Source organism: Hesperophylax consimilis, chromosome 29, assembly GCF_061612785.1.
Source record: "Hesperophylax consimilis isolate HC1 chromosome 29, BYU_Hcon_1.0, whole genome shotgun sequence".
Classification (NCBI taxonomy): Eukaryota; Metazoa; Arthropoda; class Insecta; order Trichoptera; family Limnephilidae; genus Hesperophylax; species Hesperophylax consimilis.
In genome coordinates, this window is record NC_142864.1 from 970,187 (window position 1) to 988,646 (window position 18,460).

General features: G+C 35.2%; 1 protein-coding gene across 2 annotated transcripts in view; it reads left to right on the forward strand.

Annotated features, from left to right (window-relative positions):
* The window catches only part of Dmtn (transmembrane and coiled-coil domain 2 protein Dmtn), a 33,408-nt gene extending 16,746 nt beyond the window's left edge, over window positions 1-16,662 (forward strand). For both annotated transcript variants that reach the window (XM_089649345.1, XM_089649346.1), the window contains 10 exons: window positions 630-706; window positions 1,417-1,547; window positions 2,973-2,993; window positions 5,303-5,519; window positions 6,788-6,911; window positions 7,862-7,972; window positions 8,465-8,572; window positions 10,424-10,605; window positions 13,249-13,311; window positions 14,332-16,662. In XM_089649345.1, the coding sequence (XP_089505471.1) occupies window positions 630-706; window positions 1,417-1,547; window positions 2,973-2,993; window positions 5,303-5,519; window positions 6,788-6,911; window positions 7,862-7,972; window positions 8,465-8,572; window positions 10,424-10,605; window positions 13,249-13,311; window positions 14,332-14,518 (1,221 nt within the window). In that variant the 3' untranslated portion in view covers window positions 14,519-16,662. The remainder of the gene's footprint in view (window positions 1-629; window positions 707-1,416; window positions 1,548-2,972; window positions 2,994-5,302; window positions 5,520-6,787; window positions 6,912-7,861; window positions 7,973-8,464; window positions 8,573-10,423; window positions 10,606-13,248; window positions 13,312-14,331) is intronic.
* Window positions 16,663-18,460: the final 1,798 nt, after the last annotated feature.

Sequence of the window (18,460 nt, forward strand, 5' to 3'; positions counted from 1 at the left end):
ATTTGTTCCTGAAATCCTGGGGAGACCGAAAACTTATAGAGCACGGCTGATTACGGAGGCCATTGAAATTCATAAAAATCCCGTAAACATTAATAGAGACGATGGAGCTAAGCTCAATAGTTCTTGGTATCCGGTAATTGACGGATACACCAGAGCTAAACGAAGAAAACCACTTTAAATAAAAAATGATACGTTAATGTTAGCTCAGAGGGTTGGAGCTGGCAACACGGTATCACAACCTCATACTTAAGCTCACATTTTAACACAACCTCAAATAAGACATCTGCCCTGATGATGGACACTGCAATGCTGTCCGAAACGTTGGCTAAAGAAGGAGTTAGCGCAACACGGCATAATACCCCAAAAACAAATAACAAAAAAACGGTTGACATTTGTCACATGAGAACGGGTTGTTTCTATGACTCGTTCTTGAGTTCAAACAGCTCGGCTGTGGAAGTAAGTAATATTTAGTAAGGCGTCATGTTGTAGATCGACAGGTTTACCTGGTATTGTTGGACTGGTCCTAGGTTTACACTATCTTTGACCTGTTGTCCTCAAGCAATGTGCCAAGAACACTTTAGTTTGGCCATCCTTAACTATCTTTTGATTGGATTATTTAATATTTCCAGACCCACGGGTCCAGTAGTGGTCAAGGTGCACACAGACAACCCAGAGAGATGCTCCGAGACATGGGACAAGGACTCAAGTAAGTTATATTTGATTTTCAATACAGTAAAAATCTATTATCTATCTTCTATATAAATAAGAATGTAAATGTTTATTTGTTCAAAATCTTAAATCTTAAGTTTTTCACTGATTGCTTTTAAATTTTGCTCACAATGTTGCATTCGAATATGCGTGTTTTTTTTATATAGATGGCAGGTAAAAACGTGCTTTTTTGAAAAAATGCATCTGTTGGACGTAAAGGCAATATACGCAATTGTTTCTCTATCTGCAGAGACGGACTGAGCCACAGTAACGCGTGGCGGGGTACCGCTAGTAATATATAAAAAAATCATCTGTCAAAAATTTTAACGTAAAGTCTGATTGAGCCATTCTAGTTAAGAGTGCTCAAATTGTATCTCTAGATTTGATTCCCAATATTTTTTTTCAGTATCACCCTGTTGAATCGCCACATTAGAATCGGAATGTCACTTGACAAGGCTTTAGCCGTCTATTCAAACCCGGTTAATAATTATAAAATAAAATTGAGAAAAAAACATTTTTCTGGATTATCATAAAATTCTTTTCTTATATACATTTTTATAATAATCCGGAAATCCAAAAGACTTTTAACTATATAACTCTTTATAATCAGTATTGTTTTGTGTTGTGAATGAATTTGTCTTAGAAAGCCTAGAATCGTTGCAGCTTCTTGTAGGATAGCCAATAATTTTAGCTTGTTTGGCATTGCAGAAACGTAGGTGGCAACATCAGAGACGGAATAACCGGCCTGGGAGGAACAGTCATGTCCAAGCCGAGAGAGTTTGCTCATCTTATCAAGAATAAGTTTGGATCCGCTGATAACATCAACCAAATGGCAGTCCGTAAGTTCACATATACATTACAAAATAAAATATGACTCCATTGATTTCAACTTGTAAACATGACCTTCCCAGAGACGGCCGTGTCCGTTTGTTTTGATTATTACAGTAGAACTCCGTTAATTCCTTTCGTAAGTTCCTACCAAACTAACCTACCTACCTACCTAATTGCCGACCAAAATAAATTTAGAATTATGAAACAATATTAAATTTAGAAATAAAAAAATATTCTGTAAACAAAAAATTTGCCAACTTTTTTCTGGCAAAAATTGGAATTAACGCGGTACTGCTGTACTAAGATTCAGAAATAATATACTATTTGAATTTCTATCAGTATATTTGATTGGTAAGATTCGACATTGTCTCTATCGTTTTCAAGCAAGAATCTAATTCGACAATTAACCTAGCTCTTCATACTCTAAATAATATTTGTCTTAACTCCAACATTGACATTTTTTCGGATTCACTGCCCAAATTCAAACGTGGCATCATGTCAATAATTTAAAGAATTCAATGCGCATACATACAGACACACACAAACACTCACACATACATTACACACGTCACACACACACCTATAAACTACACAAGTCGCCTGGTAATTAAGGAATAAACATACCACTTAGCAGACATTACAAGGAAACATATCATAGGTACACAACATGAAGTATCTTATTCCTGTATATTGTTTCATCTCTGTAAATCATGTACTGTTTGTTTCTATAATATAAAATAAAATAAAAAAAAGACATGTGACAAGAACGGAAGAATTGAAGTTACATTAAATAAAATGTTGCCATATTTTTTATCACTTTCGGCTTGATTGCTTTATGGAAGAGTGCTTATCTAACAAATTATTCAAACCAATTACTTTTAAATCAATATCACGCTAAAATTTAAACGGTAATCTGTTTTGTGTTGGTGGCTTAACGGAAACGTGCTTGCCTACTCTTTTACTCTTTCGCCTTTGGTTCAATTTTTAAACTGGCCACCTCAGTGGATGAGTGCTTGCTTACCGACCCGACGATCCAGGGTTCCATTGCAGCTAAAGGTTTATCACAGATAATAGAAACAGAGGGAGATATGGCATGGAAGCTTGCCGACTGTCGCCGGGTTACAACCAAACTTCACAGGCTATCAAAGTGGCTATGCGATGAAAGTTGTGCGTTTGGTATGTTGGTAGAAAATTTGCAGTATTGTATTGGTGAACAATGCTGGCGACATGCATTGCGCATCCAGTTACATATTAATAACCCTTGTTTCTATTATCCATGAGAACTATGCTATTTTCTGAATACAAGATGCTTAGGCCTAGTTTGAAGTTGACAAATTGAATTTCATTGCACTTAATAATATCTTCACTTTGAGATAATTGATGGTAGAATTGTTGCTTAAACACATGTTTTGATTGTATACTTTGTTTGCAAGCTGCCCCACAGGAACTAAGAGGTAATTTACAGTAAATAACTATTATATATAAATTTACATAGCAGTAAAATAGGTAATAATTGCCCGCATATGGAAATTTTGAATGTTTAAAGTTTGTAACATTTAATCATAAACCACGTTGGACGCTATTGTAACATTTATAATTAAGACATAATATAAGACAATAAATATGTTATACATAATAAGAAGAAGAGATTCTATAATTAGGACTGAATAATATCTCAGATCGCGTGCAAGGTTCCATCAGAAGCACTTGTAGATTGGAATTATTGGAAAGCATTATTTCGTACATGTGACATTAAATAAACCATAAGAACTGACCTTGTTACATATATGTGAGTCAAGGAATTGATCTCACAAAATTTAATAATAATTTAGAACACAATGTCCAGTAACATCAAGCTAGCTAACTCGTTCCAACATGTCGTCTGGAGATGCACCCATCAGAATCCTTCCAAGAGACCGCTGCCGCGGGCTCGTTCAATTTGCTCGTTCTCCGCAAGTAGCGCTGTTACTTCTCCAAAACGAGCGGCCATACATCCGAGATGCTAGGCGATCGTTTGCAAGTCAAAAATCAGTTCTTACTTACTGATGGGTTAACTTTAGATTCCTGGTGTAGCAATTGAAACTGTTACAAGGTTTGATCCTATCTACCACATTACAAAACAATAAATAGTTGCATAGTATTTAATTAATTATTACCTATCAAAACCTTCCATCGATTATATTACAGAATCACTAAATGATGAACAAAAATAAAGCTAAATTTACAGTGATTGACCACTTGTTCATAGTGATTCCTACAATAATGACAGTCATTGTCCACTTTAGCGATTTGATAAAAATCGTTAATAAAACAACCTGAAGATTGTACACATTGATTTATTTTTGGTATTTGTTTTTGGGGTGTTATGCCGTGTTGCGCTAACTCCTTCTTTAGCCAACGTTTCGGACAGCATTGCAGTGTCCATCATCAGGGCAGATGTGTTATTCAGATAAGAACTAAAGAAGGAGTTAGCGCAACACGGCATAACACCCCAAAAACAAATAACAAAAATACTTTTGGCCGTGAAAATCTTAAATCATATTTGATTTATTTTGTTTTATTATTAAGATAATATAAGAAATACCTGCAAAATTGAAAAGAAACTTTGACTAGCTTCACAAAATTTAATTTCACTTTCAACACGCAACGTTGCTATTTCTGCCGATACGGTAGTTTGTTCACATTGAACTAATAGAGACATCTGATAAGATTTTTGTGAAATATTTACACACATTAGTGAGATTGGGCAGCCACTATTTGCGGGCAATTATAACCTAGTTTACCCTACATAATAATAGTTTTTATTTATTAATAAGTCTGACAGACTGTAATGCAGGTATCACCCATAACGCACAAATTAGATCTTAGTTTTGATGTAAAAACCTGTTTGGCAAAAAAATAAATAAAATACAAAAGTGATTTTGTACAAAAAATTATCAATACTTTTCATAACTTAGGGCGCCCCCAGACGAGAGACAGTTACGGGCATAAAAATTCACTGTGGTATATATGAGACTGTTCCCAATTCAAACACTTAATTTGAAGACGGCAACTACGATGAAATAGTTGCCGCAACTAAAGTCTCTCGTCTGCGAGCTGCCTTACTTGCATTACAAAACAATGGCTTTTTGTAACCTGACAAAAAATAACATGGTGTCTTATCTTATTTTTTGACAGTGAGTGTAACTCATAGCTTAAACAAGTTGAGACGGTCTAGAAAATTCAGGTGCAAATCATGATGCCAGAACTCACCGTTCAACAGTATTTTTTGCTTCAGGCATTCTCAGATTTCTGCTTTATAGGTTGTGATTTATTTTGATTATATAATTGCTTTTAAATACTATAAATTCGTTTAAATATACTTATTGCTTTTCGCTTTTCAAACAACTGCTTTGGACTGACTGTTGTGAATCTTGCTTGACTTTTGTGGTAACTTCTCCTCTTCTAGATGTGTCAACAGGCTTTGACGGGGCGTTTTTGGCCTCATTTTGGCTAATTTGCAGAGCGTCCGCTGTCCAAAATGTGGCTAATTTGAAGAGATATTTTAAAACATTTATTGTAATTATTTCAAAAGTTCTTGTTTGTTGGAATTTTCGATAAATCACAAAGCTAACTTGGTAGTTTTACAATTTGATAAGAGATGTCTCGCATTTCTTCTTAATTATTTGTTATTGACATTCCGCGAACCGAAGTTATAGAAATATTTTTGTTATGGATTAAATCCATGTATTTGACTTTATTTAATGAATAAACCACTTTCCAGGCAACAACTGGGCCGATGGTCGCCGCCAGGACGGCGAGGGGGCACACACGCTGCCGGGAAACCTGCGCGGGGCGGAGGGCGGCGCGGGGGCCCAGCCCGCCCCCTCTGCGGGGCCCGGCGGGGGCTCCGGGGGGGCAGGCGGGGGTGGCTCCGGCCACAACAAGCTCACCAGCGAGGAGGGGAGCGAGTGCTCATCCGTTACCAGTTCGGGATGCGGGTAAATATTCATATTTATATTTTACATAATATTGAAACCGGTTCCGATGGTAACCCTTTTCTTTCGAATTTTTCTTATATTTTGCTAAATCAAAGACAAAGGCTCAGAAGTAAAAATTTCTTATGTTCTATATAAATGAAGTTTTCAAAAAAATACCGGCTCTAAGTGGATATTATCTCTACCGGGTTAGTCTACGGGTTAAACAAAATATATTTTTATTTATTGAAGTTTCTTGCCAGGTTAAAGATTTCAGTAATTCGAAAATTTGTCAAACCGAACAGGCTCAATTTTTAATTTTTATGATTATAGAGATTATACTGTATTATGTACATTCATCAATGTATCTTTGTAACTTTCCGTGCAACAAAATTAAAGGTTCTTTGTAAATATTTTAATATAAAGTATACTTTAGACTTGTGGACTACTTTTTAACTATTATCGTCGATAGAAAAATGACCAAACTGCTCTGTACAACTTTGTTTAAAATTCGTATTTCATCACTGTGATATAAATGGTGTTTCGGCCCCAAACTGGAATCGAACCAAGGGCAGGATTAGGATAGCTCATGGTAGATAGGTGAGATTCTATGTTCATCAGGGCGTAGGAGACTCTTTGTTCGGTTCACCGTCCTCAGCAGTCGGTCACATGGGGAAAGGTCACTTCAATTATCACAAACAAAACATGTAGGACAAAGGTTTATTACAGTAGAATTACATGGGGAGCACATCCTAACTATAAAGACACATTATCGAATTCTCTCTCTCCCTCAACAGGGTGAATTGGTAACTAGGTGAATTTACGAATTGAACACAATTAAAAGGGGAATATTCTGGTGTTGCTTACTGATTCGCCATGCCATGCTGTAACTCGTGGCACAACCATAGAGATTGTTTTAGGACGCGGTTTTTGTCGCGTGGATTCGTGAGCTTCCGGTAAGGATTGCGTCATGCTCGAGTGAGCGATGATTCTGCCGAGCGCAATGACACAGTGTATCGACCCGAGGTTGGATTTCGACTGGGGCGGGACACAGTGTGTCCGAGGCTGATGCCAGATATTGACTGGCGGGGGACACGGAGCAACCGAGCGCTTGATCATCTGCTTTGTGCGTGGGGTGGGAGAATTTAGGGTGGCCGTACTTTAATACGTATGGGGTGACTGTACTTTAATACGTATAGGGTGACTGTGCTTCATAACAACTGTTAGGATATTTACATTTAGAATGTGGTGTAAAAGTTAATTTATCATTTTGTCATTATGTTGCATTGCAGATACCAGAACCAGACTGGCAACAATAACCTGAATGACGTTTATTCCCTGAAGCAGATCTTCTGTGAACTTAAAGACAGGAGGGAGGACATCGACAGGATATGTGAAAAACTGGACACTATTAAGGTATTATTACAAAGAAACCTGCTTCCATAGATGCTCTCGGTATCGCCCTGGTGAAAGACCACCTTAAAAATCACACGGATCCTATAACAATTGCTATGTATGTACTCATGTTCGTGAACTAAAAAATATTCTACATCAAACCTTTTCTAGTTGTACCTATTGCATCTTTATTTGATGATATTGTTGTCGTTACAATTGTTTTAAATCTTCATTATACACATGTTATATACTTACTTGTTTATGTTAACAAACAAACGGATTGCAATCTTTAGAGCACATGCTTCAAGTGGGAATGCTGTCTTTGTTTTACCGGTATTTCAATGGAAGATGTTCTGAGGAACTAGCGTCATTGATCCCTTCGGCACCGGTGCATAGTCAGGAAACACTCCAAACGCACGCCCAACATTTGTACACGGTTGACATTTGTCACATGAGAGCGGGTCGCTTCTAAGACTTGTTCTTGAGATCAACGGCTCGGCTGTGGAACAATCTGCCAGCCTCCGTGTTTACCGGACTCCTCAATAAGACCCTCCACATCTCATCACCTGATGACATAGAACCTAATGGAAATTATTTTTCTCATGGCCTCCTGTGTGAAGTTCACTGTAAAAAGATAACATATATATTTTCCATTTCTCATCTACTGTACCTTCACGTGTTCTAAATTTGTGATATATGGAGACTGCAAAATAAATAAATAAAAAGAGTTCTAGAATGATTTTTGAGAATCTTTTCTATTTTAACCTGATCTACGCGGCTGTTGCATATGTGATTCAATTTCGGCTCTCCCTGTATGCGGATGTTGCATATGTGATCCATGAAGTTTTACTCTAATACATTCATTGTGTTAAAATGTGCCATGTGATGAGACGGAGTTGTAAAGGTTAAATCTCTGCTTCTCGTTTAATATCTATCTATCTTTATGAATATGGATGTAATGTTGTTTGCAGACTTTATCACAGGAGGTGTCGTACTTGTCATCGGCCCTGCAGGAGGAGAGATTCCGCTCGGAGAGGCTGGAGGAACAAATCAATGATCTCACAGAACTTCACCAGAACGAGGTATGTTTACCGTATTATCACTAATACTTGTCATCGGCCCTGCAGGGGAAGAGATTCCGCTCGGAGAGGCTGGTGGAACAAATCAATCTTTCATAAAAACAAATGAACACCGCTATTGATCTTTCATAAAAACAAATGAACACCGCTATTGATCTTTCATAAAAACAAATGAACACCGCTATTGATCTTTCATAAAAACAAATGAACACCGCTATTGATCATTCATAAAAACAAATGAACACCGCTATTGATCTTTCATAAAAACAAATGAACACCGCTATTGATCTTTCATACAAACAAATGAACACCGCTATCGATCTTTCATAAAATTTCCATTGTTTGGTTTTTTTTCCATGTTAAGGTATAATGTTTACGCTTGTAAAATGGTCAGCTCTAGCAAGCTATACGGCAGCTAGACGACAGCTAACTGAGTGTGTACGAGTAGGATAACCCAACCCGGACATGGTTTTTAACTATATATCTGTGTTTTAGGTGGAGAACTTGAAGCAGGCTTTAGCGGATGTGGAGGAGAAGGTTCAGTACCAGAGCGAGGAGAGGGTGAGAGACATTCACGAGATGCTAGAACTATGCCAAACCAAGGTAAGGATTTATCATTCTTTCGTCGCCTTTATCGCATCTAGTTTATTGAACCCCTCAACTTCACTGCATGACAAAAAACTAGTATTAATTTTCTTTTATTTAAAAAATCAAAACCAAAATTTCATCTGAAATCATAAGTTTTGTAAGTAGGTACTTAAATACCTTCCTACTTAATTATAAACCGCATAATATTTCATGTAACATTTTTAGTATTTTAAATAACCACTCGAGCGATGGAGATTTCCGGGTGTTTTGTTTTCGATAAGGCCATTCGATTTAATTCATATCATACCTTCAAATATTAATACAGAAATATATATGAACTTCTTACTGCGGTTTAAAGCCAATCAATCCACCTAGATTTCACCAATCCCATATTTTTTGGTTTTATTTAAAAAATTTTAAAACATCACCTACCTACATTTGGGTAACTATCGTTCGAGTGAATAAGTAATTTTACAATTTTTCCCAAGAAACTACTTCAAATTTAAAAAAAATCATCTTTATGATAATTACAGTAGAACCTCGTTAATTCGAAATCCACGTGACATCAAAAATCAAATTTCGAATTAACGAATTCCCACGTAATTCGAAATTTCATGAAAAAAAAAAAAAAAAAACACCGAAAATCGATTTTCTCGGCCGCCTCTTCAAATCCGGGTGATATTTTAGGAGTAAATTCGTATTAATACCAATTATATCTTTATTTTCGCGGCCGATTACCGTAGCGGCCGGCCCTTTAAATTCAGATTTTCGCAATAAATTCGTAAAAATGCTACAGTAGAATGCCGTTAATTCGAACCCCGATAATTCGAAAAAACGCGTCATTCGAAATTTTCGCCAAAAAAATTTCCGCAGAAAAATTTTTTCACACAAAATTTTTTTTAATTTGAATTTCGTTAATTCGTAATTCGAAATTAATTTTTGTCCGTGCACGAAAATTAGTTCATGTAATTCGAAAAAAAATCATTTTTGCGAAAATAAATCATAATATTTCGTAAATCTGAATCTAAAAGTCAGCCGTGGCGGTAAAACGCCGAAAAATGTATTTTTACGTGGTTTTACACCGTCCTAATTAGTATTATTATTTTGTAAATCTGAATCGATTTACACTGGAATGTCGTACTTTTTCAAATTTATTTCGAATATCTGAGTTTGAAGGGCCGAGAAAATACGTTTTACGCGGATATATGTCGTAGTTTTACGAGTTTACACCAAATATCTGAATTTAAAGGGTCGGCCGCGACGAAACTCGGTCGCGAAATTTCGATTTACGCATAAATGTATCATATATTTACGAATTTATTTCGAATATTTGAATTTAAATGGCCCGCTGCCACGGAAATCGGCCGTGAAATCTCGATTTACGCGTAAATATATAGCATTTTTACGAATTTATTGCGAATATCTGAATTTAAAGGGCCCGCCGCTACAATCACGAATTAGGTGGGAATTCGTAAATTCGAAATTTGTTTTTTGATGTCCCCTTGGATTTCGAATTAACGAGGTTCTACTGTATATATTTACGTGTAAATCGAGATTTCGCGGCCGATTTCGGTCGCGGCCTACCCTTTAAATTGAGATATTCTTAAAAATACGATATATTTCCACGTAAATCGAGATTTCGCGGTAGATTTCCGTCGCGGCCGGAATTTATTTAAATTTGTCAGTAAGTAGGTACCATAATACATATTGAAAAGCTCAGTATAAATAAGCCAATTAGTCATAATTAGTCATCTGGTCAAAGTAGGGCTTGCTTGAATAATAAAGTGGATGTACCAGATTTTCAAAACCGAAAACGGAACGTACAACAGTTGAGTTAAAACAATCAATAATGTTGTATTCTTCCAGATCAGCAAGATGGAACACCAAGCCATGCAACAGCAGCAGTACGTGAACCTGGAGGGCATTGAGGGCTTCAACGCTCGCGTGCTGGCCGTGAAACTGATCAACGTGGTGCTGACGGTGCTGCAGGTGGTGCTGCTGCTGGTGGCCACCGCTGCCGGCATCCTCATGCCGTTCCTTCGGACCAGGTGAGGATAATGCGCTGTGGCCATGTATTAACAGGTCCTCTGCCATCCTTGGAAAACTCTGAACGTTCTGCTCTGTCACCCATATTCAAAACGATATAACTTTAAAACTAGTGTAGTTGTTAGTCAAAAACCAAACGCAGACAACAATAATCTATCGAACTATGTTCACTGCAAAAATCGTTTTAAAATCTCAACCACAGATGACAGTACAAGGCTTATGGTGACGGCCGGTAGCACACTCTCAATACCAGCCCGCCATTACTTAATTAAAACTGACGGTTTGTGCAATTGGCATTTGGCATATTTGTCTTCGTTACGATGATAGTAAAGTTTAATTTTTGCTTTGTGTTATTTGTTAGTATGTTGTAACATGTCTGGAATTTGACGTGAACGAAACATGTTGTCTATTAACCCTTACCACTCATTTGTCGGGTGCCAGCCGACATCACTATTTGTACGCTGCAACTCAGCTGTCGGCTGGCGGCCGACAAGATAAGACGTGCCCGCGCGGTATATTTTCGTTGTTTATTATTCATTACGTTGTTTCTTGTGATTATTCGATAAAAAAACATTTAAATTCACGCTTTCATAAGATTTTGACTGTTTTCCGTTTTTATTTTACTATAAAATAACTTTTGCAAATTCACCTAACCTAAAATGGCGGGAACTTGGCGTGATATGGCATCTGAATACCAAGTGTTTTCGGAAGATGAATCTTATGAAAGTGACAGTGAGTAGGAGCCTGTTGCTTGTGATTTTGAAGATCCTGATGATGATAGTGTTAACAGCAAAGAAGGAAGACGCGAAACAGTGTGGTTTTGTGAGACCTGTTCCAGAAAACCTGGTCTCCATCCTGGAGAATGTTTTAAAAAGTACCATACTATGCAAAAATATAAGTAGTCCATAATGTTTTCCATAAAATATTTTTTATTTGAAGAATAAATCATAACGAATGAATAGACAGTCCTGATTTAATTAACCTCATTGAATTCCATATACCCACGAGAGCTACTCGTTCTAAAATTTAGTTAAAATGCAACAATATCAGGACTGAGTATTCCAAACACTCGCTTGTACCTAGGTTGCATGAAGTTAGTAATAGATACGCAGATGTGGCAGATCTATTTAACTGCACGCAAGGTAGGTACAAGAGGGCTATGCTATCAAATCTTTTCAATCAATATTAATTTAATCTAATTCTACCTCATTTGCACTATAGAAACTTATGTACTTGTATCTCTTGTTTACTTACTTACTTACTCTCTAATGTCATTTCACAATCAAATGCCACATATATTTGTAATTCTTTTTTAAAAATATTTCTACGATTTTAACTGTGACATGTTATCATTGTTTGTGGTATATTTATACCGTTGATATTAAATAAATAAATTATTTAAATTAGAGTTGCCTAACAAAAAATATTGAAAAATAATGGAGTGGTAAGGGTTAATTGAAATGCCTAGTAATATACATAATAAAATAAATTTATTTCACTTTGAGTATCTGTATATGCTCGCTACAGTCAAACCTAACGTTTAACAGCCGATCAGAACTCACTTTTACAAATAACGCTGATTTTCTGCAATTTTCGATTCAATCAAGCACAAGGCCAGTTATAAAAACGACACATCGCGACAGTTGCCGGATGAACACTCAGCAAAGAAAGTTATTGATGCACACGCCAATTGTTGGATGCTGAGTTATTCAAAAGATTCAAATTCCACTAAAAGGCAGAGTTGTCAGGGAGCCTGTTAAATGGTTCCAGGAACAGTGACAAAACAGAACAAACTACAAACCTAACCTCATCTAACCTACCCTAACCTGACATATTCTTCTATCATTTTTTGTTTTCTTCGGTTACCGTTTATTTAGTGCCCAAATGGCGGTTAAAAGAACTGTAAATTAACATATAAGTTCATTCGATCGGGTTAAAACCACTGGGAAAATAGGAGAGATGGATTATCTTTACCTTTTGAACACTGTTGGTTTCTTTATCGCATGGATCACTTAAAATTTTGAGGTGTACATCTCATATAATCATAGTTAATTTTGTAGTGGATGGCACTAAACCATGTAATAAGTGATGCACGATTCTAAAGATTGATTTGAGTTCAAAGGTGAAATGCAAGAGAGGTAATCTTAGTTTTTCACGACAATATCTCGACAAACCATATGACATGTGTGTTACAATAAATCACTGGCGCAGGTAGGTACATACTTTTAAGTCTTCATTTTTTCTTTATTCCCAGGTAAGACTTTAAGGAATGAGAGGAACAAGGGAGAAAATATTTTAAACATGACCTGGGATATGAAATAGTCCCAAAACTGTTTCAATATTAAACATTTTTTAAAATTTATCAAATATCACATTTAAATCACAGGTTTTTGTTTCCTTTCTAATTTCCAATGAAGCCCAAATTACTATAAGGCAATAACGATCACATTCGCTAGAAACATACGTAGGTAGTAGTAATGCTAAACTCGAAACACCCCTTACATTGTCATTATAATTTATTTAATTTCATCTACTTTTGAAACACCCCTTCATCTTCAATATCTTTTTTTTACTCCCCGCTTATGTTTGTTGATTTGTTTCTTTGTTTGTTTGTTTATTTGATCCTAAATTTCCATTTTGAACAGGGACGATCTGAAACCCAAGCACTATGGCAATGGACCGCATTCCCAATCATTATTTTTGCACATGTAAGTGCCCATCATATTTCATTTACGCACCCACAATCATAACACTCATTCTATATTCAACTAACACTTTAAAACCTTAATTACCTTCTTGTTCCCTCATAATTTGACTTCATCTTTTTTATTTTAACTATTACTGTATTGTTATATATACAACCTCTGTTGTACCCTTATTTTTTAATGATAAACTAATGTTTATAAGACAAGGTTTTATGCATAGCATAAAGGATAACAAATAATTATTAGCAATAATTAGTCAATAATTAGCAATAATATATAGTTTCAGAGCACCTGACCGGACATCAGAAGTAAATTATTCTGAGCAAAACCCATCAAGGTAATTTTGGCACCGGGTGAATTCTCAGCCGACAGTTGGGATTTTTGTAGGATTTTCTGCTCGCGATATTCAAGAGGTTAAAGAATTTTTCATGATTTTAGGGCAACTTTGGAAATTTTTCATGAGTTTAAATAAATAATCTTGCTCAATAATAATAATGTTACTGTTTTAAATACTAATTAAAAAACATTTTGATGGATTTAACCTCATTTAAGGATGCCGCGAGTCCTAATCGGTGGATAGTCGGAGGCGGTTGGGACCTTTGTGCACTTTTCACATAAAAATAAATGAATAGGGATTTATGCTAAATATCTTTAATTATTGAAGACAATATTAGCGATTCGAAATTTGAAACTCTACCAACTGAGCTAATGGGACCCTATCTCCTTTGGTCATATTTAACTGTGCGGTGCCACAACGCCAAATGTGTGGTGAGAAAAATGAAGACAATGTTGGTAGTTCTTATTCGAAGTATGATACGGTTAAATATAACCGAAGGAGATAGGGTCACATTAGCTCAGTTGGTAGAGCGGTGCCCCGGCAAGGCAAGGGTCCTGGATTCGAGTCCTAGATGTGACCGTATCTTTTTAGGAATCGCTAATATCGTTTTCAATAATTAAATATTACAATTTGAGGTTATTCCAAAAACTAAATATCTTTATTTATTGCTCATATTTTTGTTCAAGGGTGCGGATACTCACAACGTCCATGGTGGTGATAGGCGCCGTGTTCATCTTGAAGCAGTGGCCCGAAGTGTGGGAGATATCCTCGCACCTCATGGAACGGCTGCACAAGACCATCGTGCGCCAGAGCGGAGACGGCGATGCAGACGCACTGGACATGGCGGACGATCTGCCACCGCCAGACAGATAACTCCGGGCCGCCGCTCTCTCTCCGCTCCACTGTAGTCACGCTACGCATTCTCCTTACACCTTTACGTCCTTTTTGCACCTATCTTTTATGGATTATAATTATTGATGCTTATTGGAGGTAGCTAGGTTTAATATTGAAATCATTTTCAAAAATATGGAGTTCAAAAAAACACTTCACTTGTTCTTTAACAAGCCCCAAAAGACACAGAAACACTAACGGAGGTCTTTGAAGCAGGTGAATGAACGGTTGCCTCTAGAAGGTTTCCTTTTGGGATAAAAATAACCTTGTCGAATTTCATGTTTCTATAACCCAGTCATGTCTGATTACGTCAAAAAGGGATTGAAATGACAATTTAGTCTCCTTGAACGGAAGCAGTCTTGTCGACAAGCCTTCGGCTCGGTGTAACCTTAAGCGACCAGCTCAAGCACGGAAGCTCCGTCGAAGCCAGAGTCAAGTTAACCTCTCAGAAGTAGGTGTACTAACTACAGGTCCTGCAGATACTATAATGGTAGACAACTGCTGACCCTGTACAAATCGCAAGCGCGTCAAACTGTTGAATCTGACAGCCACCTCGATAGCTGAAGAAACCTTGACTCTGCAGAAATAGATTACAGATTGCTATCGTTGGAGCACAGGCGTCAAGTGGGAATGCTTTCCTTGTTCCACCAGTATTTCAATGGAATATTTTCACCGGTGAATATTTGGGAAACACGCCAAACGTGTACTCATCATTTGTCACATAAGAATGGGTTGTTTATACGATTCGTTTGGGTGTTCAACAACTTGGATCTCTTCTAACGATAAGTGTCTCTTTCTTCAACCCGTTTGTAATGATTTCAATGTTGAATTCACTAAAATGCTTACACCGTGATAATACTTATATAATTATTATAATTGATGCTTAAGTTCTCTTTAAATTATAAATGTAATTATAACTTATATTAAATTTTACCGGTAATAATAAATTATGTGATGGAACGCTTTATTTATTGTTTAAAATAATTTGCCTAGTGCTGTAGTGGTGAGGTTTGCGCCGGTGTTTACAATTATATGAAAAGACTGTTGTCATTCGGAATGTGACTAGAGAGGATAGAGAGCGTTGTTTCTTGTATTAGATTTTTCATTATTTTAAGGCTGCATATTATTACCATCGTTTTTTCGCTTCAACTACATTCATAATAATTATAACAACAATTAAATTTATATTTATTTTTTAATTTTATAAAAAGTGTTTGTGGAATGTTTTGCGAATAAATAATATATTTTTTTTTAATAAATGAATGGTTCAATTTTGTAATTATATTATTATGGATTATTTTGTTTTCATTTTTATATAGAAAATAATTTGTATTCGTCCATTTAGGTAAATGTGAACCCGAAAAATTAATGTGGTCCGTTGAAAAAAGGGACTTTGTCACCTTTTCATGATAAAATCTTATGTGCTCAAAATTTTATGAAGAGGTGCTATATTGCCAAAATCAAATATAAATAATAAAGAGTTTATTTTTATTTATTTACATGGTGATGGCAATTCAATGCAAAATATTGAAGGATGTATTTTTTTTAATTTATTTTTTTATTTTTTTTTATTTAATATTTGAAAAAATGCACGATATAAACAAGATATAAAACAATAGAAATTAAAGTAGCCTTTCCTCACAAAAACTTTATTTTCCTTCAGAAGAAATTCTCTACTAAAAGAATTGTCAAGAGGTATTGAAAATCTAACGTTTCTAGCTTCTCCAGCAGTCATATGGGTGAAATATTAAATCCTCCGCCAGCTAAGTTCTCCATCATTGCACAAGCAACAATTTGTATTTATGACTACGGGAGTTGAAGGAATTTTAATATCGTCAGATTATTCGTATCAGAGAATGTTTTTCATTTATTGAAGAAAAAAAAATTTTGAAGACAAAGCCATTATGGAATAAGTAATCGTATAAATTCCTATTATATCACCTCAATAATAATAATAAAAATCACTACAAGGGCGCTGTACAAAAATAATATATTTCTACAATGATCTATCTTATTACTAACTATAGACTAGACAAACTATTATCAACTCATGGCTAACTGACTACAGCCACCAGTTCGTCGATGATATCATGAGTATTCAAAATGCCCAATTTATGTCTCACTATACAGGGTGTCCGGAACTCGGGAAACTGGTGAATCTACATCACATTTGGAGTCGATTTTGTAGTATATATTTTTTTGATTTGAGCTTTCGTTATCGAGTAAATCGACTTAGAAGTTGGTTTTTTTTTTTTTTTTAATCAAATTCTTATAAATTATTACTGAAGATCAAAGTACCCAACTAATTAAAACTATTTGAAAGTAAAACAAATGAAGAAACTCGGATTTGAAGCATTATTTTGAAATCACCCTTCATTTAATCCGGTGTAATCATAAAATATTTCTGCTCTGCAGGGTTAAAACATCTGTTGTTCAACCCTAAACACCAGAAAAAACTTTAACCCTAAAATAGCCGAAAAATATTTTTTTTTGGTTTTTTTTTTTTTTTTTGTGAAAATGCTCAAATCAAAAAACTTTATGTTTATTTGGGTTCCCCATGTGGTGTAGATTCTCCAGTTTCCCGCTTGTACTACGAGTTTCCGGACACCGTGTATACAGCATTACGCTATTTGACTAATTCTATTGTGGTAATCAAAAACACAGTGTATTACTTGAGAATCTGTAAAAATAAAAAAATTACCACAGCAGTATTGACAAATTGTGATAATTAAATAACATACCAATTTTTTTTTTTAACACTTTGGTCATTGCAGCCATGATTTTTCAATACCACTCCTTTATAATATGCTTTGACATTTGACGACAAGTTATCACCATGTAATTTTTCCTTTAATTGGTTAATATATTTCTTTTACAATATTTTATAAATTCAGTTAAAAAAAATTTTATGAAATTTATTTATTTCCTAGACTTCAATGGTGTTTTATTCCACTTTTTAAAATTTATTTAAAAAATTTGTTATTTTTGAGTTGATCCCTTTTTTCACCGGGCCACTGACTAGTGATGTCCATCCATACAAATAAGAAATATTCAGATATTTTGGAAAATTTTTAAGATGAAGAAAGTGTAACATTTACATTTAGTGACAAATTGAAATGTATTCGAAATTAAGTATGGATTAATGAATGTATTTTGTGAATGGACCCAAATGATATGGAATTTTTTAATTGTAATAAATTAATCTATTTCTTATTGTAGCTAATTAATTGTCAACAAGATTGGTTTTTTTCTCCAAAACGCACCCACACCCACACCCCTCAAAAAATATTATGTCAAACTCCATTGTCACAACCCTTGATCGTCCATTATCATGACATTTGGCAGAATAAAAAAACAACAACAACAAAAAGTGCATCTAAAAAGGCTTAGGTCCATTATCATGACACTTTAGCTAAATAAAAATAAAACTACACACAACAAAAAGTTCATCTAAAAAGACTATCTAAGAAGTCCATTATCATCATAATGTAATGACACTTTACTATAATAAAAAAACAACAACAAAAAGTGTATCTATAAAGACTTAAGTCCATTATCATGACACTTTAGCATAATAAAAAGACTACAACAAAAAATGCACCTAAAAAGACTTTAGTCCATTATCATGATATTTAACAGAATAAAAAACAACAACCACAAAAAGTGCATCTAAAAAGACTTAAGTCCGTTATCATGACATTTGGCAGAAAAAAAAAAAACAACAAAAAGTGCATATAAAAAGACTTAAGTCCATTATAATGACACTTTAGGATGATAAAAAGACTACAACAAAAAGTGTATATAAAAAGACTAGTCCATTATCATGATATTTAACAGAATAAAAAAACAACAACCACAAAAAGTGTATCTAAAAAGACTTAAGTCCACTATCACAGTTTGACATATTTTGACTTATGGCGTTGT